At 44.1% G+C, this 23,098-nt stretch overlaps 1 protein-coding gene across 2 annotated transcripts; it reads right to left on the reverse strand.

Moving 5' to 3' along the window:
• Positions 1–11,242: 11,242 nt before the first annotated feature.
• GMNC (geminin coiled-coil domain containing) lies at positions 11,243–22,859 on the reverse strand. 2 transcript variants are annotated; one of them, XM_029616934.1, is made up of 5 exons: positions 22,320–22,859; positions 20,474–20,648; positions 18,591–18,676; positions 17,682–17,798; positions 11,243–16,821 (listed from the first exon to the last, which is right to left on the reverse strand). In XM_029616934.1, exons 1-5 carry the CDS (start codon positions 22,320–22,322, stop codon positions 16,180–16,182), a joined length of 1,023 nt encoding a protein of 340 aa, XP_029472794.1. In that variant the 5' UTR covers positions 22,323–22,859; the 3' UTR covers positions 11,243–16,179. The 2 variants fall into 2 exon arrangements, with proteins under 2 accessions (XP_029472794.1, XP_029472793.1); XM_029616933.1 differs by having other exon boundaries at positions 11,243–16,827.
• Positions 22,860–23,098: the final 239 nt, after the last annotated feature.

The raw sequence follows: 23,098 nt of genomic DNA on the forward strand, positions 1-23,098 counted from the left end.
GCATTTCAAGAGTGGGGGGAAAGTGGCCCCAACAATGACATGAACGGCCCTTGGCCACCCTAACAGAGACAAAGAAGCACAAAGAGTTTCATGAACAACCACCTGATATCCAAACACAATGTGCCTCCTGTTAGAAAATCCTCTGGGTCTGAATGTGCGGAAAAGTACATTACCAATAGACATTACCAGTTAGGCACTGTAATAGAATCACTTAGCCTGATTACTCTAAGGACGTATTCAGAAGCTACGCTAGGTCTTCATGAACTCATTCTCACAGAGACACATATCACAGGACCGTGAACAAGTGTGGGAAAGGAAAAAGTAAACAGCAGGTGTGCAGAATAACGAGCAAAAGCCAGTTGCTTTGGGAAAACTATATACGTTTCTCAAAACATGGTTTCAGATGTGCAGCTAGAAAGGGGGTTATAACTGAGGGAGAGAAAATGTTGCCATCCTGGACAACTAGAAACAACAGAGTCATGATCTTCTTCTGGGCTCTTGTGACAACAGAGGCGGGAAACATGGCATAGCTGTATTATTGTAACTATTGCCTTTGCTCTGTGATACCTTTACTGCATTGCTTTCTGCTAGGCATATAATAAATCACTGCTATCCTGAAATCGACTATGTGTGTTGACTCAGAGTGTGAGCGTGGCTTTTGTTTTCTGGAATAGCAGATCCTGTCAGAGAAGTGAGCCTGCAGGATACTGGTTTCGTTTGTATTAAGGGCAGCAGGTCTCAAGAGGGGAGAATATGCTTGGGAGGATACCGGTCCAGTTTGACTTTCAGAATAGGGAATCTTCCCAGGAAAGCGGGGGGAGGGGGGGGGGGCTTGTGTCTTTGTGTTTTACCACACTCGTGCAGTGAACCTGCAATAGGCGCCCTGTTGATAATTTACTCCAAGAACCTATCAGCACCCTCCTATATAAATTCACCACTGGTAGACTTAAACATGACAGGAACTTGCCTTACATTATTTATAATCTGATTAATGCCACAGATAATGGAGAAATTTATCAAAGTATATTTTGGCAATAATGGATCGCTGCAGAATTTCCATTGGGTGGTGAAAATTCTAGCTCTCAAAAGTACCTGTAACTGGGCTGGTATAGTGGCTCCGTGTCAATTCCTGGGCCTGGCTTATGCTCTCTAGGCTACCTGGGCTAGGAGATGCAGCAGAGGCAACATTCCCACTCCCTGGTAGGGGGGATCTTTAAGGGAGTGATGGATGGATGGGCAGACTTATTAGGCCCTATGGTCTTTTCCTGCCATCTTGTTTCTATGTAAGAAGGACAGAATGAGGAGGGAGGGAGTCCTAATCATTGGCGCAATGGCAACAAACTTAGGGCTCAAGGTTACCAGGCTCAAGAAGCCCTGCTGCATGGTCCTTGGCTGAGGATTGTCACTGTTATGGCTGAGCTAAGTGAGGTGGGAGGAGGGGAAAAATAAGGGGGAAAAAACCCACCCTGAGTAGTTGTGGATGAAGGTTCAAGGTACTTTAGCCCGATGGAAGACGAATCCAATTGACCTGTAAAATCAAGAAATAGCCAAAACTCCCTAACGTATCTGTAACTGATATAATGAATATAATTCTGGCATGCAGCTCTCAGCAGATAGCACTCAGCATGATTTAAATATACTTGCTACACCTACTAGGGAGGGGTGAAGCCAAATGTCTAGGAAAATTATTTTCATTGCTGTGTTGATAGATGCAATTTAATTTGACCCACTAGTTAGCATTAACAGAATCTTGGCACTCTATATTCTGGCTGCGACAACAGCCAAGAATAACATCCACCCATATGACTATGATAAGCCATATCCAGATTTTTAATGTGGTTGTTTGAATGTGGTCACTTCAGGTTTGGTAACTAGCAATAATCTCTTCGAGGTAAACCTCCCTCCACCTGAAGAGTCTGAGTGATAAATTCTGGGAGTTCTGCCGTCCCCCTGTGCTGGAGGAAATCCAGTATCTGTGGTTAGCAAGAACAGGTAGCTATCGGTCTAATAGTTTGTCCCTGGGAATTGTTCCGAGTTTTGCATGCATTCAGGTTGCGTGCATGGTAAATCCAGGGTCATGACATATAATAATTAGCAAATGAAACTTGCAATAATGCAGTTACGAGCAGTGCAATAGCTAAGGCCATTGCTACATCCCTTGTCTTCTGCTCCCAACGGTGAGCCCTCTTCAAAGCCTAGAAGCAGCGCCCGCGTTGGGAGGAGGTGTTTCCGGGGCGTGGTTGGGTTCAGGGGATGAAGTGTGCAGCTCCATGACATTTTAAAAACTTTTGCGGGTACTTTTTGCAGCACAAATCTACCTGCAGAAAACAGCATGTGCACGTGATGGTGTGTACGTTGTACCTGCGGTAAGATCAGAAGTGAAAGTACAGGCGTGCCACTGTGAAAATAGGTGCAACATCTGTGGGTAAAAAAATCTTTATCCCTCAAGACTTTTTTCACCTATTTCCATAATAATTCCAAATATTTCATTCTACAGTCAATAGCTGATGTTTAGTCTCATGGCTTACAAGCGTGCATTGACGGCCTTGTAGGAAGGGGCTGTGCACAAGATACGGTTAAGAGAATTGTACTTTAGGATTATAAACAGAATATTTTGGCCTAGTAAAGCATATGCTGCTAAAATTGCCAGTTCTGATGAATGTATTAAATGCTCTCATTCTCCAGCGTCATTTGTGCTCTGCCCTACGGTACTGTGTTATTTTCTGGCGGCGACCATTACAGTACTTTTCATCAAAGCTTGCGGAATTTTTTCCCCTGGTCTGCTGCATTTTGCATCTTAAGCCATAGGGACTTCATACAAGCAATAAAGAACAACTATAAATTTCTTTTCGCGAAAGGTTGTTCAGTGATATTGAGACCCATTCTAACAAAAATGGCTCGATAAAAGAAGCCCTGACTTTGCTATTTGGAGACTCTCTATGCTGCACTTGCATTCATTGGGATGGAAATCCATGGATAGCTAAAAAGCAGCTTTTACGCCAACAACCCTGGCCCTGCTTTTTGAAAACTCTACCCGCAGGATTACAAAGTAAAGTTCGGTAATAAAACCCAAAGGTTGGACAGAATTAAAAACAGTTAATTTATATTTCTATTTATATGATGAGTGGATAAACGTCAAGGGCAATATTCAAAAGCCATTTAGACGGATAGCTGAAAAGTTATCTGTCTAAATGGCTAGCCAGCTATAGTTAAAGCCACATAAGTTGGGGGCATTCCAGGAGCGGGCGAGGGGTGTTTCCGGGCGGGCCAGTGTTAGCCGCATAAGTTAAGCTAACTCTGATCACACCGTAGCGCTGCCCTAAAGTTGCCGGCCAGATATATTTATCTGGCCAACTTTAAGATAGCTGGGGATATTCAGCGTCGCAGCCATGCTGCTGGAAATCCCCGTTAAGTTAGCCAGATAGCTATATCCAATTAACTTAACTAGCCGCTCCATGGCTGAATATCGACCTCGTCGTCTTTTATATTCAACTAGCGGACCCCTGCCACGCGTTGCAGTGGCTGAGTCAGATTCTTTGCCCTCCCTGCCCCTTCCCCTTGCTCATTTAGCTGAGTCACTCATCTTCTTCCCCCTTGGTCACTCCCCCCCCCTTCCCTCCCCTGTCCCCACTCCAACTCTGTCCCCTCACACTCACCTCTCCCCTCATTCTCCCTCCCCTCACTGTCACCTCAGTGACTCCCCACCCGCAGTGGAAAATAAGTACAGTCCCCCACCGTGCTCCTCCCCGGATACCTGTGTAAACTGCCAGCCGTTGATGAGGGTGTTTGCTTGGGTTTGTTCCGCCGGCTGCCATGTAGCAAAACTTCTCCGAGTGCCATGTAAGTAAAGCACGTTAGTGTTGAGGTGAAAGTGGCGCGTCAGGATCCCAGACCTAGTAAGGGCAAATGTCCGCTGAGGATATGGCGCCGACGGGCTCTTGCCCTTACTATGTCACATGGTGTACCGACGTCATTGTTGTCTCTGTATAGCATAGTAAGGGCAAGGGCCGTCGGCGCCATTTTGTTTGCTGGCATCCGATGGCCCTAATGAATGCAATGTGTCCCGGACCGTTCCTGTGGTGCCGGCGGAGAAGCACGGACTTGTTTCAGGTGTAGTGTGTGTTTGGAGTGCGTGGTCATTAATTAGAACAGGCATGTGCGTGGGTGGGTGGAAGAGGGTTTTTTTATTTCATTTCGGAGGGTGTGTGAAATGCGTGGCTTCCCAATGTAGCAGCCAGGAATTCGTTGTGTTTTGGTGTGTTTTGGGAGGGTGGGTGAAGTAAGTGACATTGGCATGAGTGTGGGTGGAGTGGGGGGTGGTGTGATGAGTGTGGATTTCTGTGTGTTATGAGGGTGTGCGAATGAAAGACAATAGCCCTGTGTGGGGGTGGGGTGTGGTGTGTGAGTGTGTGTGAAAGGTGTAAGAGGTTGCGCTTGCGCTGATGGCTACCAGATGTCGCTGTTTTGTGTAAGCAATTTTTAAACTTGTATTACCTGTCACAGGTGTGACCTATATGTAATGTAAGTGTATAAGATCCTTCCCGTATGGGAAGTGAATGTTGTGTACAAATTTGAACGCATTCGGTTAAGTGGTTGCCGAGATTAGCGACGAGGTACAAACTATTTAACATTTTTATTTATATAGATGGTTAATGTTCTATTGAACTGCTGTTTGTTTGTTCTGTATTATGATTGCTACACCAATTGCACATTGTACTTGATAATTTCTTGCAATAAAAAAAAATTATAAAAAAAAATCTTTGTCCCAATTTTATTTATTTATTTATTTAGACCTTTTATATACCGCCGCTCCATGTATAGATCACAACGGTTTACAAGGTGACATTCATAGTAATAAATTCAGCAAATAGTCAGAAACAAAACAATTGGTTACAATGTTTGGAAATCGTCTGCGGGTATTATTAATGTGGAAAGTTTGAAAATTGGCCCCCTTAAATTATATCTTGAAACATCGCACATTTGTTAGACGGCAAACATGCGTAAGGTACCCCAGTTTTCAAAGCGGGCTTTACCCGCACAAGTCTGCTTGGAAAATTATCACTACCAAATTTATTCACACGCATCTACAACTGCTATTTAATCCATGGAAATTTATCTGGGAAATTTGAAGGATTTTCAAAATTACCCCCCCGGGAACCGGCTACGAATCCTGGTATTCGCCTGAACCACACCTGAAATGCAGTGAAACCCAGTGTGCTGAAGAGCTGCCAATAGATTGCTAACACCCAAGAAGCACTGATGATGGATCCCTTAAAGGGGTTCACGTTGAACTTTTCAGTGAACTAAATCAAACTTATTTGGTGACAGCACGGCACCAAATAAATCAGGTACATTTCAAACAATGCTGCGTACGTGCTCGCACGGAGATCTACAACGCTGTTTTATAACCCCTACATATGAGATACACGTATATTATAAAATACGTGTATGTCGACCCCAAAACATGCATGTGCATGTATACCGGTAGTTAAATGCGAAGACCTGCTACTGCATGGAAAGCGCGTACCTTTCCTACCTATTTTAAAAACAGATGCGCGTATATTTCACGTGTGAAAAAATTTGCGACTTGCTCGTGTGAAATTTTATTTCTTTTTTTTTTTGTATACCGTCTCTCGCATACAGTCGTGGCGGTTCACAAGTTAAAACCAACAGAACATATTACTTAACAAATACATAATATAAATCACACATTCTATAGAGTCCCTATTATTAATGCCTCAGGGTGTTTCTCTGCTTCTTATCGTTTTCACTCTCATAGCAGAATAAAAGACTGCTCTTGTTCAGTTGTTATAGTTCGTTACTGCTATCGTAACCCAGTTTAAAAAGCCATGCTTTAAGGTCTTTTTTAAACAACTTCAGATCTTTAGTTAATCTTAAGTCACCAGGTATTGAGTTCTACAGTTTGGGCCCTGCCTCGGAGAAAGCTGTCTCACATACCGCTCAAAGGCACAGATCGTAAGGATGGAACAGTTAAAAGACCTTTATTTGCTGAGCACAGATCTTTTTGCGGGTGTACAGGTGTAAAGATGCACTTAGCCAATTTGAATTGTTTGAGCTGATGAGTCTGTATATTATACATAATACTTTGTATTGTATTCTGAATCTGATGGGCAACCAATGCAGAGAGCTCAGTATTAGCATGATGTGATCATAGCTTTTATTACCTGTTAAAACTCAGGCGGTAGCGTTTTGTAATAGTTGTAATGCTCTAACTGAGCTGGCCGGTAGTCCTAATAATAGAGCGCTAAGGTAGTCTATATTAGCAAATATTAAGGTCTGAAGTACTGTCCGAAAATCATCATAATGTAATAATGGTTTCAAATGCCGTAGCACATGTAATTTATAGTACCCGACCTTTATTATTTTACTGATATGTTTCTGCAAGGTAAGATTAATATCCATTATCTCTCCTAAATCATGAGCGTCTTCAGTCAACTCTATTTGAATAGAGTCTATTGTAAAATAGTTAGAAATATTGATAGGGATTTTTCTGTTTAGCAATATTATTTCAGCTTTTTGTTTATTAAGCATCAGCTTCATGTGTACTAACATGAAACATAAATTCTGATTTATGCATGGAAGTCTGTATAAAACATGTGTCATTGAAATCACCAGTCTGCCAATTCTGGCTCCAATTCATCCAGTCCTCCTTCCAGTTCATCGAGACCCTTCTAGTTCAGTTCACCAGACCTCCCACCAAACCAATAGGAGACAACAGACCGGTCTAATATCAATTATGCGAGTTAATTAGAAGATGTAAAACTAAGGGGGAAAGGAGGAGTACCGACTGTTTGCTGGGACCCCAAGACGAGTGCCGTGGAGCAGAGTGAGTGATAAAGAACTTTGAACTCCTCGTCGAGGGAGAAGGGAGGTGCGGCCGGAGAGCACGCCCCCTTAGTGACGTCATCTTCAGGAGCCCCGGGACAGCATATAACAACGGGCCCTGCGGCGCACAAGTCGGGGAAAGGAGGAGTACCGACTGTTTGCTGGGACCCCGAGACGAGTGCCGTGGAGCAGAGTGAGTGATAAAGAACTTTGAACTCCTCGTCGAGGGAGAAGGGAGGTGCGGCCGGAGAGCACGCCCCCTTAGTGACGTCATCTTCAGGAGCCCCGGGACAGCATATAATAACGGGCCCTGTGGCGCGCAGCTGCCGGTGCGTTGCCGAAGCCGCGCGCCAAAGGGGCGCGCCCCTGGTAAATTTTTTGTTTGGTGATCTTTCCTCTTTTTATTTTCTTTTTTGCACTTAAAATAAGTGATTACCATGGGAAGAAAACACAAATCAAAGACCTGGACCTCCTCTCCAACAACAACTGGCCCTAAGAGAATTGGACCCATGGACGACCATATATTACGTATGGGTGAGTCCATAGTTAGGGACGATATAAAAGGGAACTCCCAGTTGGGAGTTTCCTTAAGCCCCAGGTCCATGCAACCCCCCTTACAGCCTTTAGGAGAGGGTATTGGTTTGACAAATGAATCCCTGACAGGGAACCAAACAAGAGTTGGTCCTACTGTAATAGGGAGTAGGTTGTCAGCAAATGTAATGGAAGAAATTGAAATAAATGTTAGTAATAATGTAGTTCCACCCTTAATAGTTCCATGTCCAATGGTACTACCAGATTTAACTGAGGAGGGGAATGAATGCAATGTGGAACCAGAAAGTGTTACCCTCCTAGATGTGTGGAGGCTATCAGCAAAAATCGATAGAAAATTAACCAAATCTGTTTCACAAGTGCATGAATTCTCCCTTCAAGTGTGTTCTAAATTTGAAGATTTAGAAAGTAGAGCTACTAAGGTGGAACAAGCACTTGCAGTATTAAGTCCACAAGTAAATGTTATGTATAATACCAATACCACTTTCATCAAAGACAACTTGGTAATGCACAATCAAATAGAAAAATTGGAGAATGAACTTAGGGCTTTCAATTTAAGGTTATTGAACTTTCCGAAAACTCGATTGTTGTCAGCTACCGAATTGTTTAACAAATACGTAGTGGAAATATTGTCCTTTGAGAGTGATAAAATTCCTGTTCTGTCAAGACTTTATTATTTACCTTGTAGAAGAGCGCTCCAAGGTTTAGAAGGGGGTACGGATATATTAGATAGTCCTGGAGTCTCCACTTTTTTGGAGGATTCCATGGACAATGTACATACAAGAGCCACTTTGTTGGTTTCTTTTTCCTTAAGAAGGGATAAAGATTTATTCTTTTCAAAATATTTTCAGGTAAAAGATTTCATGTTTTGCGGGCAAAAAATTCAGATTTTTCCGGATGTCTCCCGTGCTACGCAAGCACGCAGGAAACAATTCTTAAATTTAAAAAAACAGGCCCTAGATTTAGGAGCTAGTTATTTTTTGAAATTTCCCTGCAAATGTTATATAACGTATCAGAATAATAAGTTTATTTTCACCGACCCCACACACCTGGAATGCTTCTTAAAGGACAAGTCTCCAAATTGAGTTATTTTATTTAAGGAGTTAGGGTTGCAAAGAAGTAAAAAGAATTGCAACAGGATCTCCACCCGTTCCCCTAGATGTGGACTTTACAATGAATATATAGTGATATTTGTATTGTGAATTGTTAAATGGTTAAAAGTTACCTGTATGCCTTGATTATCACATTTTGTAAAGAAATGTTATAATTAATAAAAATAAAAATAAATAAATAAATAAATAAATAAATAAATAAAAAGAAGATGTAAAACTATGTGAAAAAGTTGCCAAAGTTTCATATAAGTCTCATAAAATAGCAATTTGTATGCATAAAATAGCAATTTGCATGTGTAACTCTTAGCCCACCCAGGAATACTCCAGAAATCCCACCACCACCACCACCACCACCACCTTTTTTGCATATGAAATACATACATAGCGCCGGATTTTCAAAAGGTTACACGCGTAACCGGCCTTATGCGCACCGGGCCTATTTCAAAAAGGCCCAGCGGCATGCGTAAAGCCCCGGGACGCGTGTAAGTCCTGGGGCTTTGCAAAAGGGGTGGGGCGGTCCAAGGGTGGGGTGTGGGCGGGGCAGAGCAGTCCAGGGGCAGGGCATGGGCGGGGTGTGGGCAGGGCCAGAGGCCTGCAACACAGCGGCCATTGCCGCTGTGTCGAGGGATCGCATGCCGGCAGCCTGCCTGTGCACACAACTTGTGCCTGCCCAGAGGCAGGCACAAAAGGTAGGATAAAACTTTTGGGGGTTAGAGTAGGGCTGGGGGGGGGAGATCAGGCTAGGGGGAAGGGAACGGAGGACAGCAGTGTGGCTCGGCACGCGCAAAGTGCACAATTCTGCACCCCCTTGCGCGCTCTGAACCCGGATTTTATAACATGCGCGCACCTGCGTGCGCATGTTATAAAATCAGGCGTACATGTGCTCGCGCCGGGTAGCATGCGCACATGTAGGCCGTGCGAATATGTTATAAAATCTACCCCATAGTTTTGATATTTATAAAATAGCATGCAACAAGCTACTTACATGCAGAACTCCTTTGAAAATTAACCCCATTGGGAGTAATTTTGTAACATCATGTATTCTAGTGGCAAATAAGTGCATAAGTTACTCCAACATTCAAAGCGCATAAATCTGCTTTGAAAATTATCCTGGCAAAATAATGTACACCTGCTGTTGGGTGCGTGTAGTTTTGCTTTTCAAAACCAAAAAGTATACACACAAATCCCAATCCTGCCCAGACTCCAGCCCCTAGAACAGGGCCTCCCATAACCTTTCTTGGGGGACACCACAACCAGTCGGGTTGTCAGGATCTCCCCAATGAATATGCATGAGATATATTTACATACCATGGAGACTCAGTATAGACACATTTATCTCTTGCATATCCGTTGGGGGATGTCCCGAAAACCCGACTGGCTGCAGGGTCCCCAGGACAGGTTTGGGAATTCCTGCCCCGGGACTCATGTGCACACAGTGTGTACGTGCGTAATTTCATGCTTGTATCAGACGTGTAACTTTCTAAAGGGTAACGCATTACTTTACCTACAGAGTCCCTATGAACTTTACCCTCTTAAAGGCAGGATTTTACTGCACGGCAGATACACAGCAGAGGAGGTAGTATGTGGCCTCAGAAAACAAAAAGAAAAGCCATGACAAAAGCATTTTGAAATCTGCGTGTCTAAACATCTATTAGGGTTTATTTGGTGTAAGTCTAGGTCAAGGCCTGTAGTCATCTTTTAATGCTGGTGATTTTTTTTTTTTGCCTTGGATGCACTAACTTGGATACTTGTGTGTGGGGTGAGAGCTTTAAACCATAAATATTTGGATATTAGATTTATTTTTAGATGAGCACTGCTCAGGGGTGATGGAGTTGGAGGACAGGGCAGTGGGTGTGATTATGAAGTGCAAGCTTGCGATACGCCAAAGCTAGCAATCTATCACGACCACTTAGAAGGGATTCATTGTGTAAACAATTTTGGGTTTTATGCGCATCAGTTTTTAAAATTCATTTTCAATAACACATCCCTATAGGATAGTAAAGACCAGAGGACATGTATATAAATAAACACCAAATAACAAAACCCAAAACGACTGGAAAGCAAGACATTTTACCACAGCTGTCTCCGAATAAATGCAGAGAAATAACAATCCAGATCCATACATTTATCCAGCAAGATTACCTAGAAAGGTGGAAGAGTGGTAGATAAACCACAAGGCTCAGCTTGTCAGCCTGTTCTTCCTGTTTGCTTCAACACCACAGATCCTACCTAGCCTCTATCTTTATCCTCACATACTGCTCTCGGCAGACTTTTCTTCTCTGTACCCTGTGAACTAATAGCTGCCAGCAATGAATTATCACACAGTGGGACAAAATGCATTGCAGCTGGACTCCAGATTTAGCAATGAAAACATCCAGTGCCTTGAACAGGGAAAAGTACCAGTTTGAAGCGGGAACAACTTGTGCTCGGTAGCAAATCTGAAGGAACCGTTTGAAGCAGCTGTGCCTTCATAAGAGGCAAGTTTCAAAGTGTCCGCCTTGGGACTTTTTTTTACCTGAGAGCTCAGAACCAGGAGGTGCCAACATTGCACCCGCCCTTACCTTTGCCAGTCAAAAACCTACCTACTCCCTCCCCCTGTCCTGCACAAACACATTGCGTAACTCAAGGTAAGGGAGGAAAAACAAGACAATGTCCGAGGGCAAAAAAAGGTATTTTATTGATGTACAATTAAGACCGCAGCAATCAACGCAAGCAGTCAAGTTAGCAATCACGTGTTCTAAACAATAACATTTCTAACTATAACCTAATCAAAAGCCCCTAGGGGTGACCGTGCCTCCACTCTCAACACTTTCTGCACCGCACAGAAACCCCGCAGTGAAAAGTACCTCAAGGAACCGCTGTCCAACAGGGAGTTGGCCGTAAAAGCCCAGCAGCCACCGTGGAGAAACATAGGCAATGGTTACTAAGACCATTAAAGCTTGGGTCTCGCTGCAGTTCTCTATCCTGAGATCCCGGTCCCTTGGAGCACCGTCTTCGTTAAGCGACCGGTGATTGCTCGTAGGCTCCGCGTTGGGGTGGCCATTGAAGCACACCCCCCAATACAAACTTCACGCATATAATCACATGGCACGTGGGAGACAGGAAAGGTTCTTCACAGCATGTCCCTGTCCAACAAGGTTTTATCAACGTACTGCCGAGTGTGGGACGTGCACGGCCACCCCTGCGACAAGTGTCGGCAATCCCCCTCCTCACTCCAGTCCAAAGCAATTCTGACTGACTGACTCGGGGGGGGGGGGGGGGGCAGGGATGCCGCCGAGGAGAGGAAAGGGGCCCAGGATAGGAAGCAATGGCCGAAATCGGTTGGGGCTGACGCCACGCCCCTTACATCTCCAAACCCCCCCCCCCCTTGACCCCTCAGTGTGCCTCACCGCCCAATCTTCAACCAAGGGGGAACCCCCCCAAAAGGTGTGCTGTGGGCACAACTCAGGCCGTGGCCTCGCCGGGTAACGATTTTCACCGTGAAAGCGCGCACATGCAAAAAATGGTGTCTACGTGCAAACGTTTCCTTCGCCTGACCTGAACACCCCCCTCCTCCGGGAATGCCTCCTCCCAGCGTGGAGCAGCGCACTGAGGCTCTCAGCCGGATTGAGGGAGAGTGTGTTCCGACGGCCGATCAATGCATGCAGAGCGCTGTGCACCTGCAGGCACTGAATGAAGAAATCGGATTCAGCTCTTCATATCATTGCCCCTTCCATGGTGAAACCCGTTTTGTGTACAACTAAAATTTTTAAGGACTGGGACAAATCAGGGCCCACCTAAAAAAAATGTATAAAAATCCTGAAAAATCAGTTTCTTGTCTAATATTAATTTAAAATGGCCCAAGGGCTGGATTTTCCTGCAGCCGCAGGAAGGGAAACGTTCCACAGAACGCCCAAAAAATGTGAGAGAGCAAGCATGCAAAAAACAGGTCTGTGGGATTTTTTTGCTCCAAGAGCTAAAGTTAAGGCTAAAACAAATATCCCTCATCAACTCTTTACCTTTCCTTAGGTGCGTTTCTTCCAGAAGAAAAAAAAAAAAAGTTAGCAAGATCTGTAAAAGGCTGAGTTCTTTCCAGCTTTATTACATATAACTTAATGGATTCCAAATAAAATTGACTTTTACATATAATTAGAATTTTTCTCACCACACACAAGAAGCAATCATCCAGATATTAAAAGTTAAATTAATTATTACTTGTAGACTCTGTTTCTAGGACATAGATTTAAAAAAAAAAAAAAGGCAGCTTCAGTTGTGTTATGTACATATTAAATAATCTGCAGGAAAAATAAAATAAATATGTTAATAAATATTTATACATTGTGTAGCAGTTTTATTGTTTCCATTCTACCTGGTAATACAATAATTGACTCATAGCTATGCAATACAGATAAGAAAAGCTTTTAAGAAATATTTGTAAATGCCTCCTGTTCCCCTCCAAATGTACTTGCCCGGGTTTTTAGAGATTATTTTAGAAACACTGAAATATGACGGCAGAAAAAAAAAAAAAGACCATACAGCCTGTCTAATCTGCTCATCCCTACAATCCCTACCGCTCCCTCAGAGACCCCCCCCTCCCCAGTGCTTGTCCCTGGTGTTCTTGAATTCAGATACGGTCCTTGTTTCCAGCATCTGCTCCGGGAGGGGCTGTTCCGTGCACCCACCACCCTCGCTGTTAGGAAACAGATTACTCCTCTCTCCCTCATCCCAAGGGTAAGGGTTCTAGGTGTAATTTTCAGTCATTGTCTAATCCGTGGGCACACTGATGATCAAAGGGGATGTGTGTGCATGTCCTTTCATTTGGAAAGTTATCCTAGGGAAAAATGCCTGCACCCATTTACACATTGCAACCTGCCGGTGCCTGCGGGTAGCCTTCCCGGCGGAACTGACGTGCACACCTTTTTCAAATGAAAACGTATGCAGTTTAAGAACGATCCCTGCCCAGAACCAGTCCACTGGTACGGCCCCGAGATACGCGGGAGAAGAAGAGTTGTGGGACGAGGGGCACGCATGCATTTTTTCCCCTGCATATCGGGTGGGAGGTTTTAGAAGAACTTATGCAGATAAAGCATTGTTTTAGGTCACATAAATACCTTTTTAAAGTTACCCTCCCTATGGCCAAAACTGCAAAATAAAATATAATTTTTTTTTCCTTCTGTGGTGAAGCAAAAAAAAGCTTTATTTGAAAACGGGGTACTTTAAGAATACTTTGAATTCTTCAGCACCGGGGGTTCAAGGTCTTTGAAATATCTGTAGTTATACAGTAAGTTCTATGCTGCATTTGGCAGCCTAACTTGCAAGGCATGGCTCTCGACGTTTAAACCGGCTTCCCCAGCCGAACCAGGATTCTAGTCTTGGCCAGTGAAGAATCTGTTCAGTTCACATTGTCACCTCGAGAATTTTGACCAAATAAAATTGAGGAAAAATCCCCCTGAAATAACAGTGGTTTTGACATCTTATTCTATGGCCTTTGGGCCATAGAATAAGATAGTTTAGACCTGGAGACCAAACTGATTTCTCCTGGCAAAACTGTGTTCTTTTTATGTTTGGCAAAGGAACCACCTTCTCGTGTCCTGGAAGTGGCCTAGCGGTTAGAGGAATGGAATGAGAACCAGGGAGAACCCTCCGCCCCCACTGACGTGACCTTGCGACCTTGGGCTAGTCACTTTTTCTCGTTGAATAAGGTACTCTTAGATTGTAAGCTTTTGAGGGCCTGGATTCACTGAACCTTAAATCTTGAGCCTTGTTTGGAAAGGCAGGCTAAAAATCCCCAACCGATTCAAATATATGGGTGCCTTCCTTTTTACTTTACTTTGAAAAGATTTTATCCATAGGCACAGAATGGGAGAACGTCTTTGGAAACGAAGATCACTACAATCAGGGCAAGTGCAGATTTATGACCAATCTGGTGACAGAGCAATTAGAAGTTACAGTTCTTCAAATGAAAGCTGGTCATTATTTAACTAAAGTGAATTGTACAAATTAAAATTTTGTTATAATATGTCTAAAAGTGTGCGCGTTGTGAAACTGCATGTGGACTTTTAACCGGCCAAGAAAGATTCGACCGTTCTATCCATGCAAAGCCCAATTTTACCCCCCTGAAAAATGTATATCTAGAAAAATCTCCATTTATAAATGCTTACTGCAATAAGAACAGTTTTCTACACAGATCTGTGCACTTGAATTCCACAGTAGAAAATAATATCTCAAGTGTGTGTGTGTGTGAGTGTGCGGAAGGTCATGTCATAGTGAAGCGAGCAAGCATTTGGTTTCACAGCTTCATCTGCTTGGCAGCTTCTCATCCACTCAGCTCGAGTGGTTTTGAGTGTGTAATACACCTGTTTCCCAGGTTTTGAGGAGCAGTCATGCTGTTTCTGTTTGGTCTATCTAAGTTGTGGATTTTAGGTGCTCTGCTAACTAAACCTGCATGGGGACCCACAAGACAGGCGACAGAACTGCTTTCAAAGGCAAAGAGAAGATTCTTGATAAACAAGGCCCTATGTCTTGATAATGCCTTGTGTTTCTGCTACCCAACTTACCGATTTATTTAAAAAATAAAAAATAATAATATTAGTATCTTTTTTTCACCTCCTCTCTGTCTACAATATAGGCTTTACACCAACCAAGATAACTAGTAAATGCTACAAATTTAGACTGTTTTCTAGGCCCAAGAACAAATCCCGAAGTTTAAAGATACGACTGAAGACTGAGCAGCTCTGATGTAAGATTTGAGCTTGCACAGTTTCTTATAACCAGTTAATTTTATGCTAAAGCTCGTGATTTGCTCAGTTAAGAGTAGACAAAATAATAACAACAATAAAAATCTTCTCGCCCAGCAATGCTGGCAAGCTGACTTTTAAGCAATTGCTTCCAGCGCAATAAGGAGAAGGCAGGTCGGCTACAACATACAAAGCTGAGACCACTTCCATTTCAGTCAAAAGTTGCTGTTAGCCTGCTCTGGGCATTTGACTGTTAAGACTATTAAGATAAGGCAAATGGGAAGGAAATTCTTTATCACACAACCCACTCCATGCTAAAATCCCTAAAATCCAATTTTTCTAGGAGCTCCTTACCTACAATGTGAGACACTTAACTCCTTTCCTCAAAAATGGTTAGTGGTAGCTGAATAGGCAGGAGGTGTTGTTTATTTCTACTGAATATAAGGTTTGCCTAATTAATACATTAATTATTTCACTACCCCCCACCCCCACCCCCCAGAATTAATATTTGTTGTTACAATAAAAAATAAAGCTTTGTAATGGCAGTCTGGTCTTCAGGAAAATGAACACTTAAATGTATACAGGCAGTGAAGAAGTTGTTTTGACATAGGAAATGTTAATAAATTACTAGAGAATGTAATAGCAGAAGCAGATCCTGTATTCCCCCCCCCCCCCCTCCCACTTCCTACCAAACCAGCAGTAGCAACTGCTCGTAAGCAAGCATGAGGAGAACAGACACAGTGCGCCTTCAAATGGAGCTGGGAGGAGTCCTGGGGAAAGGGAACTGCACCTGTTCGCACGGGGGGGGGGGGGGGGGTTGTACTTTTACAACTGGTGCAACCCTAGAATAAGTCTCTATATCTCCACTTCATTCCCGACCAAGGCAAAATTCAAGTGCAAGAGAGTTCTGTAAAACGCAGGAGTTCATGGCAGTGCCTTTGCTGGTCAACCTTCGCTTACTCGGGTTGCTTGGGTACCCAGGTGAACCTCCAGCCTCCTTCCTCATCCCTGCGCACAAAAGCTTGTCCCTGGGCAAAGGTATGTGTCTTCACGTTCCGGTGAGGATTTAAGGAGGTGGAAAAAGCCACTTCCGTTTTATTTGGAGACACGCTGGCAGTATAGTAAGGCGGAGATGCAGACGGCGTGAAAGACACACTGCTTGGCAGCGGTACCGAGCTGTAGGCAGGAGGAGAAAGATGCTGCGCACAGGTCAGCTCCTTGCCACTAGGACTAGCAGCAGTGCTTATGGGCATCACATGATCACAGCCATAAGCTGCTGGTGAGGCAGAGCCATTGCCGTAGTCCATTGCCTCCAAAGGGCCCTCATTGTAGGAACTGCTTACAAGTTCGGAGGGCAGGGCGCTGCAGTTAGCCAACAAGGAATCATCAATCGTATTGATGTCTTTCAATCCCAAGGTCTGAAGCACCCAAGAGTCAACAGCTGGGCTCGGCTGCTTCTCACAGGCAGCAAAGTCGTTGAAAAGGTTTCTCCTTGCCCTTTTGGGATGAGTCTCCTGGGCAGGGTAATTATCCTCCTTAGTTTTCCTCCTTCCGATTTTGCCAGTTCCATCTGCTCTCAGACCGTGTTGTGAAAGTTTCTGTAACTTAATATTAATGGCTCATTAGACTTCCAGATAAATGCAGACTTCCTCCTGCTAAGTTACATTTTGTTAAATCTCATAGCACCAAAAGCGGCAAGCAACTTTCTGGACACACAAATTATCTAATGTGCCAAACTCATCGATATTCACAAGCTCTGAAGGTGACCACTAATTACCTTCCTGCCCTGCAGACACTGGAACCGTTCCAAGATCTTGCAACAGTACCAAGCAGATAGCAGTAAAATTTGTCTTTAGTTTGTTATATAGGGATAAAAATGACTATATTGGGCTTCTAAACGCTCTCTCCCCAGTCTTACAGTACCTACTAAGTGACAAGGTCCTACGGGTGGGCAGTAAGGCCCCTAGGGAATACCCATGCCGACACACCTGTACATGCACGTTATACACTTGGGACGATCTGAACTGCAGGGCGGAGGAAGAGAAGAGCTCTTTATGCTTGATAGTTGAGATGACTTTCCAGTGTCACAGAACCAAATTCTGTGACCTGAAAGAGCAATTAGAACAAACACACTGCTGCAACAATACAAACTCTCTCTCTCTCTCAGGCCCATCATTGCCAGGAAATTTCCAGCCAAGCCCTAACCATCTACCCTGACAACCCTACTCTTCCAAGGTATCTTCTCATTCCATGGACAAAATCTTTGGAGTATTGAGGAGAACTAGCAAAGTCAAAATGTGCAATGTCTGCATCACTCAGGGAAAGGAATTATTTCCTTACAAGAAATATGGGTACATATTGGTGGCGATGTCGCCAGCCTTGAATAATTTTACCAAGATTCTATCATTTGCTTGGATTTCTGGATTCTGTACAGGCACAGTAAAGGGTAATTAAATACCTTGGCATTTTCCTCCAGACACTTAAGGAAGGTGGAGTTCAGGTACTGCTTGAGTTTATTGTTTTCCTCATATAGTCTAGCAAGTTCTTCATTCTTCTGTAGAAGGGTATCTTGAAGCTGAAATATGCAAACAAATGTTAAACTAGATTCTTTGACTTTGTGCCATGAGAATCTCCTCACCCGTTGTCCCCAAGATCATCTCCACATGTATGCATTTATTTATTTTATATGAATATCAGCTCATGGATACCTTGAAGGGCATGAAGAAAATTGCACCAACAGTAGACAACAGCCTCATGAATACATTAGTCTTTTTTTTTTTTTTAATGGTCCCTGTTCCTTGTTAAAGTTGGTAGGAGATTATTATTGACATTGTAGGTCTTTAGAAATCAGTAAGCCTAGAGAAAAAGCTGACCAGTGAAACCAAAGGGCCCAAGGACTATTCTAGCTTAATTCCAAAAGCTGCTTTACTCCATTTCAAAATATCTTTGAGCTTCTTGTGAAGCTCTCATGTGGTTGCAGTATCTGAATTAAATAACCTTTCTGTTGACAACTGGTTGGATTCTATGTGAGTGTTGCCTTTTATCGGCCCAAACTAAAAATTGCACGAACATTGTCCATGTTGTTGCACATGAATCTTGAAGACCACATAGGTCCCCTTCCATGGGGTCTCAGAAACTCACACACAGCATCAGTTTTGGATAATTACTCTGAGCCAAATAAAGGTATCAACATCCTTGCGAAGAATCCATTTCCCTCCACAACCAATATGGCGACAAGAACTCATCCCTACACTCTCATGTTTCCTCTTAGTATTAGCAAGCTGGAGAGAAATTAAAACAGGGCTTTTGTATTGTAAGAAGATGGGCAATTACGTCTTCCACCGATTTCTGTTTTAGAGGTACACACCTGCTTGTTTTTGTGCAGTTGAGAGGACAGCGGATCTTCCCAAACGAACTCTTCTTCATCCGTGTAGTCCAGACTGTCACAAAGATCTGAAAAAGAAAAAGCAAAAAAAAACCAAATTCAAGTAAGCCAACTTTCCCATCCCAAAAAGAGTACCCTTTGCGCCCCACAAAGAAATTAGAACATCAACTACAATTAACTATTGAGCTTCATCCAATAAAGCATACAGTTAGAAATCAGTTCAACTGTTAAAAATCTGAATGTTGAAAGGAAGTAAAATATGTACAGGAAGTCCTCGAACTTAAGACACAATTGGTTCCTGAAACCCGAGTCTTGAATCGAAACACAAGTCAAAACTGATTGTCCCATAAAACTAATGTTGGTGCCAGCACCACGGTCCAGTACCCTTTTCTCACCAGAATAACCTGGAATTTGGTGATACTGTGTATGTACATTACTGTAAAAAGCAGCGACATTATAAAGCATTACTTTTTTTTTTATGTCTAAAGTGGAAAGTGCCTACGGGACATGGCACGGACACTGATGTGAGGAGAGGAAGTCCCTGGTTACTCTTCCTATTGACATCGTCTCACCAGGCCTCATGGTCATCGGTACACCAATGTAAGCCTCTTGGGAGCCACTCAGGCATCTTAAAAGTTGAAACAAATGTAAATTGGATAATAGGTATCAATTTAGAAATATAGTAACTCGGAGTCGTTGTAACTCAAAACACCTTAAGTCCAGGACTTCCTGTAGTGCTATATTTTCTCACTGGTAAATATTTGCAATATTTCTAATCAAAACAAACATTTTTTCTCTCTCTCTACACCAACACTTTTCAGATTACATTTAACATGTTTATCATATTCACTTATTTCCCCAGTAAAATTTCTTTAAAAAACTACATAACAACAAAATGTAGAATCTGAAGTCCTTTTCCCTATAAATATATTTGCAAGCAATCCAATTTAGTAGAAACATGAAGCTTTAATGCAAACAGTGCCAGCCCCTTACCACACTTTCTACACTGAAGCACTGGCCAGTGGCCACATAGCTAACACTGAATTGCCTCATTGATATAATGACGAGGGGAATGTACCAGATTAGGAAGAGTATTGTATAAGCAACAATTCCTTTTTAACTTTTTAAAATGAGAGCTGCAGAAATTCTTCGTTCTCCCCCCTCTCCTGTTTATGAAGTAAGGGCTGGGGCTTTGGAGAAGAACTCAACCCTAGCAAGGCCACAGAGAAGACCCCTCAGGCTTTTCTCCTCTTGTCCGATGACGTTCCCACTCCCCCTGTATCATCCCACTTTATGACCCCCCCCCCCCACCCCTCCCTAAAGCAGGAACCTCAGCATCCAAAATTTTCCCAAAACACCCAACAGGCATGTTGTTCATGCTCTTCTCCTCCTTGGAAACCCGGTACAGCCTCCGGAGGCCTGGGGGTCGGGACGTCCTTTCAGAGCTTGGGCCTCGGGGCTGGAAATCCGCAGGCCTCATACTCGCAGGCCCTCCTTCCTCGGCGACTACAGATTTTGCATCCCCCTGCTTGCCGAAGGCTGAAGTTGGTTGGGGTGGAGGGGGGGTGAATAAAAAAGCAGCAGGTAGAGCACACGGGAATCGGAAGCCGGTTTCAGGCAGGCAGGCAGCAGACCAGAAAAACCCAGGAGGAATTTCTGCAAGGCCCATTAAGAAAAATAGACCTCCTGCCTTTAAACTTGATCTTGGATTTCCTTGAAATTTAAGGCAGATCGGCATTTTTAGGGGTTTGGGGTTTTTTTTGGGGGGGGGGGGGGTGGAAGGTTCTATTTTAGGGCTTTCTGTGTGGTGAAGGGGGGGACGGACAGACACAGTTTGGAAGTGGCACAGATGAGAGGAGACTTACCCTGTGCCTGGGACTCGTGTTGGCACTCACTGTTGTCCCGGATACCAGCGGCCCAGAAGGAGACCCAAGTTTCCTTGGAAACGTCAACACTGGCTGCTGACGTCGCGGCGGAATAGGGGCAGTCATAGCCTTGGCCCCCTGCAAAGTACTGATCTTGGCAAGACAGAATGGTGCTCTGTAAAAGTTAAACACAAGGGGCAGGGGAGAAGGTTCAATAGACTTGAAAAGCAAATCAGAAAAAGATTAAAAAAAAAAAACAAAAAACCTTCCCCACCCCCACTCCTCAGACACAGTTTCACTGTCATTATCATCCCCGGGTGGTGAAACCAATGGCAGAAGTTATTTTTGGGTCCAGAGAAGATGGGATCAGCAGAGGCTGTAGCACAGGAGGAATGGGCAGAGTGGGCAGGCTCCCAGTCACTCGCCCCCCTCCTCCTCCCCCCGCAGCGTGGGTCCAGATGGGGCCGCCAGAGAGCATGGTGACGGGGAGCCTCTGCTTCCACGAGGAGCAGCTCAGGAATTCCCAGCATTCCAGAATGAGGGGAGTGGACTTCTGTTGTCCACCCATACCGAGCTCCTGAAAAGTCGGGAGAAGGGACCCATCGAGGTCTTGAATTGCACACAAAGAATCACAGCTTGGTGCAATTCTTCTCTTGGTCCAAGAAAAGATATTACACCTTGTGAAGTATTAGGCTTTCTCCAGGACCAGTACAGCTCCTGCTAATCGACTGATTTATTTATCCAGATAATTGTTTTTTGCCCTTCTAAAAACATCAAAGTGAATTACAAATAGGACCTTAAGTACATAAAAACCTCTGCCCTGCAGTGACTTTTATCACACACCTGTGTGATCTTTCCTTTTGACCTAAGGTAGCATTAGAAAAGCAGGTATTTCTATAGTGTTTCTCTCACTTCCACTCGCCAATGCAGATTAAGAACAGGAAATATCAGCTGTATGCACATATTCAAAATGAAAACACACTACAGATACAGAGCAAGCAACTTTATGAAGTGAGATGCATGCACTTGCTTAAAATCACCTGTGCCAAAACGTGCCAGTTGCTTAGGAATTTATCCTTAAGAGCAAGGTTTAAATAACGAAAGATTTTTTTTTCCCACAGCTATATTTAGTGTTTAAAAAAAACAACCACAAAACAAACCCCATGGACAGGGAGCATTAGCCCGGCAGCTCTGGCTCCAGGTTCAGTCTGTTCACCTGGACAGGTATGAGGAACAGGGCAGGGTCTCACCGGGAGGGGGGGGGGGGGTATTAAACAGGCAGCAGCAGGAAGACTCCATGCTGGCGGGGGGAGTGCAGAGGGCACGGAAAGGCACAGACCCCCCCCCCCCCCCTTTCTACTGCCAGGCTTCCAGGTGAGCACCAGGGACGCTGCCCCAGCTACTCCCTCTGCTTCCCTGAAAGTTTGGGAGTTGAGTCCGTGTTCGTGAGCACGAATTCACTTTTTTTTTTTTTTATTATTATTTTTTTTAAATCGCCCATCTGTAACGTTCAGCTTTTACGTTTCCTTTGCGAGAGAGACTTGAAATCGAATTAGAAAAAAAAAATCAAAACACATTTCTGCAAAAATAATGCCTTCCAAATCGGAACCAAGCAAAAGCCTCAAATAAAAAGTTAAAAGAAAAAAAATATATGTAAACGGTACTTACCCCCACCCCCCCCAAAAAAAAAATCTATTTATACAGTACTGAAAACTTGCACGCAAATAAACAGCAACATTAACCGTGCAGATTGTTACCCCCACCTTCAACGATCAGCCCCTGGTCGTGCAAGTAGAAAGCCCGGCTAGCAGGGGGCAGAGAGAGTGGGCGCCGGAGTGGCACTTACCATCCTGGGAGGGGAGATGTGGCCGCCGGGAGACAGGTTTTACTGAAAAGCCGCCCGGAGCTTTAAAAAACGGGGGGACGGGGGAGGGAAAGGCGAGGTCCGGCTGAAGGAGCTTGCAGCGATGCCTCAGGTCTCTCTCTCTCCCAGCCCCGCGCTCTGATTCGGTGCGGAGCTGTCAAGCTCGTGACGTGCGGGAATACTGCAAACTTGCCAGAAATCAAAGTCTTTCGGGTCCCCACCAATCAACAACAACAAAAAAAAAAATCCAAAACCACAAAAAACAACAACAACAAAAAAACAAACAAACAACAATCCAAGAGCCAGTTCCGTGTGCCGCCTGCTCCTCCTGCTCGGTTGCAATGATTTATGAATGCGTTTCACTTCCAACCTGCGATCGCACGGGGACTTCTATTCAGCGGTGCGTGCAGTGGGATCTGAGATCCAGGGAGCTAAGGGCGAAATAAAAAGGCAGCTAAACTGGCCAAATGAATACATTCAAGGCGGTTTTGTTTTTTGTTTTTCAGTCTTGGCAATAATAATAAAAAGTCCTCAGGTCTGAGAAGGTAAGGCGTTAAAGTTTGTGCAATCGTAGGAGACTGGAAGGCACTGGCAGTGAATGCCCTGCCCTGCAGGCTGCTGCCACCCGGCCGTGATGTGCTGTGATAGGGGGGCATCAGGCATTAATGAACCACAGGAAAAGAAGCCCCTCCCCCCCCCCCCCCCAAGGATTGGGATACTCCGGGCCAAGGGTCTGCAGGGGGTGAGGGAAACAGAAATCA

Source organism: Rhinatrema bivittatum, chromosome 9, assembly GCF_901001135.1.
Source record: "Rhinatrema bivittatum chromosome 9, aRhiBiv1.1, whole genome shotgun sequence".
NCBI lineage: Eukaryota > Metazoa > Chordata > Amphibia > Gymnophiona > Rhinatrematidae > Rhinatrema > Rhinatrema bivittatum.

Bases quoted from the DNA above. Each gene is read 5' to 3' on its own strand.
- GMNC (XM_029616933.1), bottom strand. The intron at 17,799-18,590 runs GTGTGTACCTCT...TGCATATTTCAG, and splicing joins AACTGCACAAAAACAAGCAG to CTTCAAGATACCCTTCTACA. The intron at 16,828-17,681 runs GTATTTAATTAC...ATTAATATTAAG, and splicing joins GTCTGGAGGAAAATGCCAAG to TTACAGAAACTTTCACAACA.